At 44.2% G+C, this 13,632-nt stretch overlaps 1 protein-coding gene across 2 annotated transcripts in view; it reads right to left on the minus strand.

The window, feature by feature from the left end:
- Nucleotides 1–536: 536 nt before the first annotated feature.
- DOT1L (DOT1 like histone lysine methyltransferase) overlaps nucleotides 537–13,632 on the minus strand; it is a 214,262-nt gene continuing 201,166 nt past the window's right edge. Inside the window, exons 27-28 of one of the 2 annotated variants that reach the window (XM_075352589.1) lie at nucleotides 12,906–13,532; nucleotides 537–1,918 (exon numbers count right to left, since the gene is read on the minus strand). In XM_075352589.1, coding sequence (XP_075208704.1) covers nucleotides 1,911–1,918; nucleotides 12,906–13,532 — 635 coding nt within the window. In that variant the 3' untranslated portion in view covers nucleotides 537–1,910. The remainder of the gene's footprint in view (nucleotides 1,919–12,905; nucleotides 13,533–13,632) is intronic. The other variant, XM_075352590.1, reaches the window with a different exon arrangement.

Below are 13,632 nucleotides of genomic sequence, written 5' to 3' on the forward strand. Positions count from 1 at the left end.
CACCGCTTAGCGCTGGCTCCCTGCACACCTAGCCACAGTACACATCGGGTTAATTACCCGATGTGTACTCTGCTACGTGTGCAGGCAGCAGGGAGCCGGCACTGACAGCTGAGAGTGGCGAACGCTGGTAACGAAGGTAAATATCGGGTAACCAAGGGAAGGGCTTCTTGATTACCCGATATTTACATTGGTTACCAGCGTCCGCAGAAGCCGGCTCCCTGCTCACTGTACATTTAGTTGTTGCTCTGTCGCTGTAACACACAGCGATGAGTGGTTCACAGCGGGAGAGCAACAACTAAACAATGGTCCAGGACATTCAGCAACAACCAGTGACCTCACAGCAGGGGCCAGGTTGTTGCTGCATGTCACACACAGCAACATCGCTAACAAGTTGTGCCTCAGCAGCAATGTTGCTTAGTGTGACGGTACCTTTACACAAACCATACCTAATCCAGGTGGGATAGACGTGCTCTACATCCTCCCCAGGCAAGTCTCTCATAGATTCACATCCTGTACAGTTTTAATTATATACTACACACTCATTTGAACTAAGAAGTGTAGTTCCATAACTAACAATAGCGTGGTAGAATTTAGTGTATGTATAGACAGAGGCTGTGTTGCTTTTATTTTTCTGGTAAAATAAAAAAGGTAAATTTTGTGTTTGAGCGCTAGTGGTCCTGTATTTGTGTTTCAACCCAAGAAATTTACCCTTTGCTTCCCTAGAAAATACAAACTGGATTAATAACTACTGCCCGATGTTACATAAAATATGATGTAATGCTGTAACGTTTAAGTGATTCAGTTTATTACAAAGATGTGATGGGGTAAATACTGCCAAGTTCTAGGTTACTCAACCCTTCAATTCTTCAAAAAAACCTCAGACTATGTTTGGCCTGAAACATGTCCTAATAAGAGGGGTACTAGATTTAGAACGGTATAAAATATTTGATATATATGAAAGACTTTATACATATAAATATGTACTTATACACAAATGTAATATACACACATTTACAATATATGCACTATAGCTTAAGTTATATGTTGGAAGAAAAAAAAAATCAAGTATCTTGAAAACTAAATTTTTGCTTTAGAGTTAAAATATTAAGGTCGGCTTGATATTTTAAAATACAGCATTACTACTGTGCCTTAATAACCTGTGATAAATAGTTCCTAATTTTACAGTCACACATTTAGCTGCCATAACATTTTATATGGGGGGGGGGGGAGGGGAGGGGAAGGGTGGACCCACCAAAAAAATAAGAACATAAAATATGAAGTAGAGTTCATTTCTCTGAGCAGAAAGAATATTCCATCAAACAAGGAAAAGAACAGAATGTACTTTGGTTATACAGATTTCAACATTATTAATAAATTAAGCACACATTATACTGACACAATGGATCTCGAGTCCCAGTATGTACTGTTCAAAAAGCACCGCAACTTATCAGCACCAGATAACCGAGGCACAATCTTTTATGCGTAGCACCAGTTGAAATTGCAAGGAAAGACAGACGCCCTGCCATATCCCTCATGTTCATCCAAAATCCATGTGCCATTTCATGTTCCTGCTCATTTCTTGAGCTACGTCCTCCAAAAGATAACCCACAAAAATAAAGTTACAAAAAAAATTTAGATATTTAATATAAATAAAGTACAATTGTCATTTTCCCGGATGTTGCCATTGAGTTTTCATTCACAGTGGAACAATGGTGTGTCCTGGCACTGAGCTCAGTAAAGAATGAAGTGATTTTGTAAGTTTAACCAGTGGTAGCTACAAAAGGAAAGAGTAAGGGAGGAAAGATCTCCCCTCATAAAACTTTGATGAGCACCTTTTTATTTTAAGGTTAAAAAGAAAAAAAAAATAGCAGGTCTGTTTTTGCATAGGTGAATTCAACTGAGGTAGACGTTTAAATACCTGTGAAGACAAAGGCAAAAAATTATAGAACTGTACATTGCCATACACAATAGTACCAACAGGTGTAGGATAACGAAAACCAAGAAATACAAAAAGGGGTGTCACACACATATGGAGAATTCGAACGTGGCTTCATGATAACTTTGTAAGGAAACAAGAGCTAGCACTATGTACATCTGAACCCTGTTCAGCTACAGCTGTCTGCTGTGAACAAGTAATTATGTCTGCTCTCCTACGGAATAACCCATTTCAAAGTCTGAAAAAGAGGCTTGGAGGTGACACTTTCCGCCCTGTGTGGACAAATCTTCCTGTGTTCAAAAGACTGACCACAGACAGCGTAGAAATGGATTCCAGTTATGAATATTGGGGTTATTGTGAGAGGCATAGATCCTACAGTTAAGGGAGACGCACAATCCACATCATGATCCCGAGGGGAACGAAATGCATGTCCTTACATTGCTGTGCGATCTGCGCATCAGTCCCAAATTACTATAGCAAGATGGGTGGGGTTGAAATTGCCATGTTTCCTATCTTTGGAAATCTAAAATCATGAAAGGAAATATTGCTGTACTATCTTCCACCTTGGCTTGTAAAAGATTGGTATGGTGACTGCCAAGCTCCACGATAACCCAAGAAAAACCTACCTGCCGCCACCAAAGTATATACACAGTATATCACAAAAGTTACTACACCCCTCACATTTTTGTAAATATTTATCGCTCTTCATGCAACAACACTGAAGATGACAGTTTTACACAATATGTACACAGACTACTTTAAATTGTATGAAAGTGTAAATTTGATGTGCCCTCAGAATAACTCCAAACAGAGTCATTAATGTCTAAACCGCTGACAACAAAAGTACACACCTGAGGTCATGTGACTCAATGTTACAATGTCTCAGGTGTGGATGGGGAGCTGGTATGTTAAATACAATGCTATCTTTCACACACATACTGGTCACTGGAAGTTCAACATGGCACCTCATGGGAACGAAGTCTCTTATGATCTGAAAAAAATAATTATTGCTCTACATAAAGATAGCCTAGGCTAGGGGTCTCAATCAAGCAGCTTGAGGGTGGCCCCTGAGGCTACTCCATGCGGCCCACAGCCATGTAGACATCTTGACAATAACGGCCAGGTGCAAAGGGCTGCTGTCAGGGTTTTATTTTAGTTGAATGTAATGGCAGCACAGCATAGAGCTCTCTGCACAGCTATACTAAATGCAGCCACTGGCGAATCAGATGACCGCAGCTGACGTCTGTGTATGATGTCATTGCCCCTAATGGTCTATTGGTATAGCTGTGCAGAAAGCGTCTCTGCTCGGCTGTACCAACACATTCAATTTAAATAAAGCGCTAATGGTATGATCATCAAGGGGGGGGGGGGTGTCGACTTGCCTGTGAGCCACAAGAAGCAGAAAAAGAGGATACCGGGGGAACAGAGGACACGTGAGAACCTTTTATGTAAAGAATGCACAATAGGGGCCATTACTACAGTATGGACATTGCTACAAGAAGGGGGCATTAATACAAGGGGACAAGGATGAGCACAGATGGGGACACAGGGCGTGGCCTGGACGGCAATGTGAAGAGACGTGTTTGTGGAGCTCTCCTGCAAACTCCCTTGATAAATCCCTGAATACCGCTGTTCTCACTGCCTCAGCCGGCTGTCAGGAAGATAAGGTGGTGAGGACTTATCTGGGGTGAGTCTGGTGGATGCAGAGTGCCATGGTCCGTCACAGGCAAAAAGATAATGGAGGTGGGAAGTCCCCAGCTCTCAAGATGGTGCCATGATAAGGCAGGAAGCTGAGAAAGTTATGCAGCCTGTCAGGAGAGGATGCAGATCGCAGCAAGGCTGGAGAAATTTGCCAGGACTTCAGAGAAATCACTTCAGCATACAGATAACAGAGGTGAGATAGAGGAGGGAGAAGATAATGCCAGCTCTGATGAGATGGGGGATGGTGAAAAGCAGCAAGATAAGACAGGAGAAGTGGAGAAAGCACATAGTGCACAGGAGGCTCCAGAAAACCCCACTTTAAAGGACATTTTTGCAGTGGTGTCTTTTTGTAAAGAAGCTCTGACTTCCCTGACAAAGCAAGTTAAGGGATTACAGGCAGAGGTTGCTGACATTAAGAAAGACCTCAAGAAAGCAGATCTGAGAACAACGGCTGTAGAGGAGAGAGTGGGGATAACAGAGGATCATATTATAAAACTACAAAAGTCTGAAAAAACATTTGCACAGCAGATAGATGAAATCATGGCAAAAAAATGATTTAGAGAACCGCTCTAGAAGAAATAACATCCGAATTGTCGGCATCCCTGAGAAAGCGGAAGGAAGAAACCCCACTGAATATGTAGAAGACTGGCTCAGAGGGAAAATGGGTGCTAATGTCTTATCCAAGCTCTATGCTGTGGAACGTGCACACAGAGTCCCGATGCAGCCACAACCAGCAGGCAGGGGCCCTCGCACTATGCTAGCCAAGCTCCTCAACTACAGAGACAGGGACACTATACTGCGAAAGGCAAGAGACATGGACGATCTTATGATTGACGGCCAGAGAATTTCCATATACCCGGACTACTCCATTTCTGTTCAAAAGCTACGTATGACTTTTACAGGAGTAAAGAGGCGCCTGCGAGAGATGGGGGTGCAATGCTCAATGATGTTCCCGGCAAAGCTAAGAGTGACGGCGTTGGAGCGGGTGCACTTTTTTACAACTCCAGAGGAAGCCATGCAGTGGTTGGACGCAAACGAAAAGCGGATCCGTTTGAAGGAATGAGCTGACTGTCTGAATCTGCAGTGTGTTGGAGAAGGCCGGCTGAGGCTCTACGACATCCTTAGGCGCTTACAGGGGACCCTTCTTGTTTTTTCTTTTTTTTTTCTCCTTCCCTTTGGGATTGAGGTAGTATGCAGGGGGAATGCGAAGGGTTTGATGTGAGCTTCGCAGGACATGGGGACTGCCTAATTAGGCGCGGTGGTGGTATTTACAATTTGAGATTCCAGTTTAATTACTGTTCGCCATTTTACTGTTATATTGGTTGAGTGGAATATGATTATACATAGAAAGGGGGGGGTGGAGAATTGTTGGAAAAGGGACGAGTTTTAAAATGTGTCTAAGAGGGGAAGGCGAGGGAGGTAGGGGGGAATTTAGTAGGGATTATGGACCAGGTTTGGAAAACCCGATGCTTCACGGGAGTACTCGAAAACAGGAAGTGGTGGGGAGTAGGAGGGGAGGGGAGCAGGGGGGGAGGGGGGAAAGGGGTAGGGTAGAGGCAGCATGGGGAGATACTACAAGGTTTGATGGTTTTACTGGGTGGGATAATGGGGGATAGAATTAAGGTGTTGAGTTGGAATATTAGAGGGTTATCAGATAGGTCTAGGAGAGCGGCAATAATTAAATATGTTCAAGACCAGAACCCGTCAGTAATATGTCTACTAGAAACGCATCTAACAAAGGAGACAACACATGTTTTAAATAGGAGATGGGTGCAGAAGGCCTATCACTCCACCTTTTCCAACTATGCAAGGGGTGTATCACTGCTGATCCATAACTCTGTGCAATATGAAGAGATAGAAGTGTATGTGGATAAAGAGGGACAGTGTGTGGCCGTCAAGTGTAAAATATTTGGCAGACTCATGTGTATAGCTGCAATATATATACCACCTCCATATAAGTGCACCAAACTAAGGGAGATAAGGGAGTTCTCTGAGAAGGGGGGAGTAATCCCTTTTTTACTGGTGGGGGACTTCAATAATGTGACAGACCTGTACTGGGATAGGAGTAGTAGACCTCCAGGTATCCAGGATAGTTGTATGACTTCGTTTGGCACTCTTACTGGGGAACTTGGAATGGTGGATGCCTGGCGAGTGAGGAATGGGAGGGTATCCTGCTTCTCTTGTTATTCGGCCTCGCATAACACTCTGTCCCGCATTGACATGGCTCTAGCTAGTGATCTGATGGATGCAATGATAGGCGACGTGCAATATCTGACAAGAGTGATTTCAGATCATAGCCCGATTCTAGTGTCCATACGACGGGGGATCCTGACAGAGGGAAGGAGGGGAGAGTGGAAGCTTCATCCAGCATGGATCCGTCATATTAATATGGGGAATATAGAACGGGATCTTGGGGATTTTTATATCCACAACGAGGGTAGCACTGGTCCGCTGGTGGTATGGGATGCGATGAAGGCATACCTCAGGGGGCTCCTGTTCAGGGATATCTGTAAACGTAAAACACAGACGAGGCAGGATGAGAAAGATAGCCTGGAGGCCTTAGATAAGGCAGAGCTGGAAGCAATCCGGAGTACTACTACGGACGCGAAGCAAAATCTTAGGCAGGCGCATGAACAGGTTAATAAGATGCTTTTGGAGAAGGCGGTAAGGAAGCAGGCATTCCAAAAATTGCATTTTTATGAGGAGGGGGAAAAAGTTGGTCATCTATTATCGGTCATAGCTGCAGCTCAAAGGAGTAGTTCATTTGTGCATGGTATGGACACGGTGGAGGGGACACAGGTCACTGAGGTTGAGGAGATCCTTGGGGTCTTTAAAGATTTCTATCGCACGCTATATTCTTCTAGCGGAGAGATGAGGGTGGAAGAGGTGGACTCATTTCTTGAGCGAGGTGAGCTTCCGGTGTTGTCTGTGGCGGATAGAGAGATAAACTGGAGTCACCTATTACTATTGATGAACTGGAGGGCGCTCTGCATGGCATGAGCAATGACAAGGCACCGGGAGCAGACGGGCTACCAGTTGAAATTTATAAACAGTTAGAAGAAATCCTATTACCCAAACTATTGAAAGTCTTTGAGGTGGCGGAGGGGGAATCTATGAGAGAAGCAATAATAGTAGTAATTCCTAAGGAGGATAAAAATCCGAGGCTTCCAGACTCATATAGACCCATCTCGTTATTAACAGCGGACGTAAAGCTTCTGGCTAAGGTGTTGTCAAACCGGCTGACTGGAGTTATATCTAACCTAATCCATATGGACCAATCAGGGTTCATGGCCAATAGGTCGACAGCTGCTAATATCAGGAGATTGTACCTTAATCTACAGTTGCCGCCTGACAACCCTGGCCGGAGGGTGATCGCTTCGCTAGATGCCCAGAAAGCGTTCGATAGTGTTGAATGGGGGTATCTGTGGAAAGTGTTGCAGCATATGGGTTTTGGCCCATGGTTTGTAAAGTGGGTGCAGCTGTTGTATAATAGGCCTACTGCTAAAGTTAGAGTTAACGGTATGACCTCCTCAGCGTTTGAGTTGCACCGGGGAACGAGACAGGGCTGCCCACTATCGCCGCTCCTATTTGCTATTGCAATAGAGCCTCTGGCGGCGGCCATTAGGAAATCAAAGGAGATCCATGGATTTAAGTATGGGCATTTAGAGGAGAAAATAGCTCTTTATGCTGACGATTTATTACTTTTCTTGGGGGATCCATCAGCCTCATTGGATCATGCCATGCAGATAATAGAGAAATTTGGAGAAGTTTCGGGACTGACCATTAATTGGTCTAAATCGAGCCTCTTTAAAGTGGATGGGGAAGTAGCCTGGACAAATGAGGATACTGGGGCTAACAAATTGAAGAATGTGGACGAATTTAAATATCTAGGTATCCAGATATCTCTGCCAGTAGAAAAATACATACAGGTGAACTTATGGCCTCTCCTTAAAAAATTGAGAGCCAAGGTGGATGCCTGGAACAAGCTACATTTGTCAGTTGTTGGAAGGGTTAATTTGCTAAAGATGGTAGTGATGCCTAAACTCCTATACATACTGCACAATGCCCCTGTTTGTATTTCAAGGAAAAGATTTAAAGGGATAAACTCGCTGTTTAGGGACCTGGTGTGGGGTAAAAAGCAGCCTAGGGTGCGATTAGAGACTTTACAAAGGCCGAAGGATGAGGGGGGTCTAGCAATCCCAAATCCGGAATTGTATTATATAGCGGCGCAATGTCAACACCTCAGGGGTTGGTCTGATCGAGAGAAAGATGGGGGCATTAAAGAAGTGCTGGAATACATAGTGGGTAGAAGTCCATTGGTAATGGGACTAGAGGATGGTGCGGTGGGGCTCCTGGGTAGAACGTCTCCTACAATGGCACTTATAAATAAGACCTGGGATAGGCTGAAAAGGGTGAGAGGGGTGACCCGGTTAACTAAGTTTACACCTATCTGGGATAACAATAATCTCCCAGAGATTCAGAAAATGGGGAATATTGAGGAGTGGAGACGCAAGGGTGTGATATACATGCATCAGATATTGGACGGAGGAATTGTGAAATCGTTCCCGCAGTTAGAGTGAGTTTCAGTTGCCGGCGTCCGGCTGGCTCCACTACAGACAATTAAAACATGCGATTGCAGCCCAAGCGGCTAAACAAAGTGTGGCCATACAGACTGACCTGGTACTGGAGTATGTGTGTAAGGGCGGAGGAAGCACTAAAGGGATCATTTCTGGCACGTATAAAGATATACTACATACCTTTCTTTTAGACTACCCAATTAAAACTAAATCTAAATGGGAGGAGGAAGTTGGGCCGATAACGGAGGAGGTGTGGGAGAGTATCTTAGAGTATGTCCCTAAACTTTCCATGAGCGAACCGGCCAGACTGTCTCACCTATACGTGATTCACCGGGTATATAGGTCTCCTTTACTGATGTTTAAAATGGGGTTGAAAAGGAATTCGGAGTGTCCAAGGTGTCAGGGATCTGACGCAGGTATTTTTCACATGATGTGGTCTTGTCCAAGACTGGTCTCCTTTTGGACTAAGGTTATCCACAAGATAGGAAGAACATATGGGTGTGTCCTCCCCAGGGAACCAGTGATATGCCTATTGGGATATGTTGAGGAGCTTGGGGTGGAAAATACTATGAAAATTGTCATTGCTAGGCTGCTGTATGCGGCAAGAAAGCTAATTGCCAGGTCCTGGATTAAAAAAGACCCCCCGACCAGGGGAGAGTACATTAAAAGGGTGAAATGTATTCTTCAGCTGGAACGGGGAGTGTATGGAAGAAGGGGGAATGTTAAAATGTTTGAGAAGCTATGGTCTCCTTGGCTGCAATGCGAATAAGACGAGTGATGGACCAGTAAATTGATATGGGACGGGGATAGCCGTCTGAGACCTCTGATGTGTATGTTTTGTTTTATTTGTGTTACTAGTTGTTCCTCCTGCACAACGGGATGGTTGCTATACTACAGTTGAAGGGTATCCTAAGTGTGTACTAAATGTGATGTAGTATCGGGGAGAAGTGTTGCTGCCGGGGTGGGGGAGGGGGAGTTAAAGGGGTAATAGATGTGATAAATTTAATTTGGATGCCGATTTGTTATTCTGTTGTATGTATTCTGTTTTAATAAAAAAGTATCTGATTTAAAAAAAAACAGATGGGGACACAAATGAAGCACATTACTACAGGATGAGAATCAGCTTGGGCACATTACTCCAGGAGAAGGACCATAATGGCAACATTACGACAGGATGAGGACATTACTACCTGATGGAGATAAGAATGGGCACATTACTACAGGATGGAGACAAGGATGTGGCACATTACTGCAAGAAGGGGACCAGGATGGGAACATTACTACAAGATGTTGGTCCAAAATTACTATATGGTGCTAATTGCAAGACAATATTGCTTATATGAAGGGGCTAATATGTAAAAAAAAAAGCATGAACTTTCTTTTTAACCATTAAAAATGCACTTTTATAAACTAAAACAAAAATAGTGCAGATATGTTTTCACAACATCCGTAACGAACCAAGCTTTAAAACCATTCTAATCACCCATACAATGAATGCAATTTTAAAAAAAAAAAGCGAAAAATGTTAAAAAAAAAAATAAAAAATCCAAAAAGGTGTATGGAGAGAAAAAAAAAAAGTATGGCATCACTAAAAATGTCACTTTGTACTGCAAAGAATGCGGCTCCCCAAAATAAAATTTTCGTCCCAGCCACGTTTGAAACCCCTGGCCTAGGCTATAAGACGATTGCCAATACCATGAAACGAGCTGCAGCACGATGGGCAGTACCATACAGCGGTTTATCAAGACAGGTTCCAGTCAGAACAGTCATTGCCATGGTCAACCAAAGAAGTTGAGGGGACATGCTCAGCGTCCTATTCAGAGGTTGTCTTTTCAAAATAGAGGTATGAGTGCTGCCAGCATTGCTGCAGTGGCTAAAGGGGTGGGTGGTGTTAGGAACTCCATAGCTAAGGCCCTGTGCGCACTAGAAAAATAATTTTTCTGAAGAAATTTCTTGAGTCTGAAAGATTAGAGCACTTGCGTTAAAAAAATACACCAATAATGCATGCGTATTTACCGTGTTTTTGATGCGTTTTTCCGCAGGTTGGTCCCTGCGTTTTTTTACCATTATCTATGGCAAAAAAACGCAGGTACCTGCAGAAAAGAAGTGACATGCTCATTCTTCTTCTCAAGAAATTCTGTAGAAAGAATGTTCTTGAGAAAAAAAACCGCAGTGTGCGCACAGGTATTTTTTTTTTCCATAGGTTTTGCTGGGGAATGTCTACAGAAAGGTTACAATCATTTTGTCAAGAAATGTCTGCAGCAAAAACGCAAAAGAAGAAGTGGGTAAAAACGCAGTGTGCGCACAGGGCCTAAGAGCAGGGCAGCGCTTGGAAATAATGGTGGCCCACAGAATATTGACCTTTAGGGTACAATTTGATCATTTTCACTTAGGGGTGTACTCACTTTTGTTGCCAGTGGTTTAGACATTAATGGCTGTGTGTTACTAAGGGCGCTCTCACACATCCATCTTTTTGCCGGTTCCGGCGCATGCCAGTACAATGTATACAGTACAGTGGCAGCGCTGTAATGTACGGGTCACATGCTCTGGTCACATGACCGCATGTGACCGGAGCTTGTCGCGCTGCCACTGTACTGTATACTCTGTACTGGTGTGCGCCGGAACTGGCTAAAAGCTGGATGTGTGAGGCTATGTGCGCACGTTGCGCACTGGTCCTGCAGAAATTTCTGCAGCGATTTGAACAGCACACGTGCGCTTCAAATCGCTGCAGAAACAGTCCGTAGTGAAAAAAAACAAAAAGCCGATTCCATGCGCTCTGACTGCAGCCCCTCCCATAGACAGAGCGGGGGCTGCATGCAGAGCGCAGGAAAAAAGTGACATGTCACTTCTTAGAACGCGCGCTTCGGGCAGCAGCCGAAGCGCTGTGCTCTAATATGCCACGTGAACACGTCTCCTGCACAATCTCCATAGATTGTGCAGGGGACGCAGGACGTTACACTGCGGTGGAGAGCGCAGCGTAACTGCATGCAGATACGCAACGTGCGCACATAGCCTTAGAGCGCCCTTAGAGGACACACCAAATTTACTCTGTTATACAAGCTGGACACTGACTACTTTACATTGTATCACAGTGTCAAATCTTCAGTGTTATACCATAAAAATAAGAGATTTCAACATTAATAAATTAAGCACACATTAGACCTCTGTCGAGATATTAGCTTGTTGTCAGTGACTGAAAACACATTTAAAAGCAAAGGCAGCAATCTTGTACATGCGTAACCCTGATTTCAGCAGATATGTATTCTGCCTAGTTAAATAGATACAGGTAAAAATAAATATATCTTTGTACCGTATGAGCCAGTAGAGAGAAAAAAAAGTTTGTTTAAAAGAACTGAAGTCCTCAGGGGGTGATACCCTTTAATGGCTAACTGAAAAGATGGTAATAATTGCAAGCTTTCCAGACTACTCATGGTACTTTTAGTTCGCCGCAAGGACGTCGCGATGTATCCTGGAACTACAAGAACCATGAGGCTGGCGGTGGAACGGAAGGTAAGGTGAGCATAATACTGTATGTGTATGTGTGCATATGTGTTTGTGCGTACATGTGTGTATTTGTGTGGACTGCAAGTGCGGGTTAGAGCGCGGTGGATGTACGGAACCGGAAGTTAGTGCGGTGAGGATTTTGCTCGTCCAGCAAAGCTTTCTCATAAACCGGGTTACAAATTTACAGAAAGCTTTGCTTGTTAAGCAAAATTCTCGTTAAGTGGGTTACTCGTTAAGCGAGGTTCCACTATATTGGAAACTACCATGCTAGCAGGAGGTTTCTAGTAGTCTATCACCACTAGGTCCCGGATCTTCCATGCTGCACATCCACTGCCAATGCACCTTACTATTGGCTGCGATCGCTCCCTCTATCGCTGGAGGTGATGTCATCACCTGTCGTGACCATGTACAGCCTCAACCTCTGAACCCAGAAGCAGCCCATCAAGAATTCGCCACAGACTGAGCCACAGCTAGAACAGCCTGAGGACAATGGACAGCCCCCAGCCACATCCCTGCCCACTGCCCCTCGCAAGGTCCACTCATCTGGAGAAATCTTCCCAAGTACTCTTAACCCAGCAGGATCAAAGGTTTCCTCCTCCAGATACAAGAGCCCACATTGGGGAATTCGGAGAGATAGCACTCTTAATTTCAGTAGCTTTCCTGTTCCTGGGGTCAGATACTCATGTGAGACAATGTCATGGTGAAGTGAAAAAAAATGAAGAACATGGTATAAAAGGCTATGGCATGCCCTAAATGCAATAAAAGGCCACATCTCAAAAGGGTTAGTATTCACAATAGGCATTAAAAATCCATGGGAAGCAAAATGCCCCCAGATCTACACATAAATAATGTTTTTGTGCCACAAGCTAAATTAGTCTTCAAGTATTCTACAACTGCCACATTTGGCAGGCATTTGTTACACACTGTAATGTAAAAGCTGCTCTTATGGTAGGTCTGGTATACTTCGCAGAAAATAATATAACTTTGTTACGGTTATATTGGTTATTTTGGTTAATGAACAAGCTTTTAGTTAGTTTGTGGCTACAGCTGCTTTACAGGAATTCACAAATTGTACCCACTTTTCAGAATACAGGTTACAGCATTATGTTACATTTTTACATGCCACAGAAGTTAGATAAATCACTACTTTAATGTTCATTCACAGATGGGAGGAGTGGGTAACTCACCTCCTACTGTACCGCCAGTGACTCCAGGAGATGCAAAACTGCCCATGCCATGGGAGTTAGCTAAACGATTGGCTGGGCCAGAAACATGTACAGGCACGGAATTGAAGAGAGACTGCAGCACCGAATTGCTGGCCACTGAATTGAGACTACTCTGCAGTGTAAGCTGGGAGCCAGCTGTAAGGCTGCTCAAGAACTGGTGGTGCGTCTGAAGAGGATTCTGGCCAGGTCCCTTGCCATTCAGTAGCACCCCTGCTGCCTGTGACATAAATAAGTTGTTCCCTGCTCGGCCCTCCCCATCCTTTTCCCGACTGCGTGGACCTCTGGAACGATCGACTCTTGTAGATGGACCCCTTTCCTCTCTTTTTCCACCATCGAATACACATTTTTTATTCAGGAACAAATTTCCATCAGGTGTTTTGCCCATTTCCAGACTGCTAGCTGACCCAGGGCTTGAACACCCGGAACCTCGACGGGCTCCATCTCCAGATGGATAATGGGTGTTGTAGCGTGGGGGTGAAGCAGAGCTGTCAGGGGTGCGGCTGTGAGCAACATCAGAGATCGGGGAGAAGGTAGACTTCCATTTGCCTATACTCTCACAAGAGGATTTTCTGCTGGGATACAGTAGACCTAAAGTGAGGGAGGTGAAAGGAAGGATGAATAATGTGAGGAAGAGGTAAATGTTTTTTCGTAATTGTTTGAAAAAGACTGAGTGCCATTGATGAAAACA

Source organism: Anomaloglossus baeobatrachus, chromosome 1, assembly GCF_048569485.1.
Source record: "Anomaloglossus baeobatrachus isolate aAnoBae1 chromosome 1, aAnoBae1.hap1, whole genome shotgun sequence".
NCBI lineage: Eukaryota > Metazoa > Chordata > Amphibia > Anura > Aromobatidae > Anomaloglossus > Anomaloglossus baeobatrachus.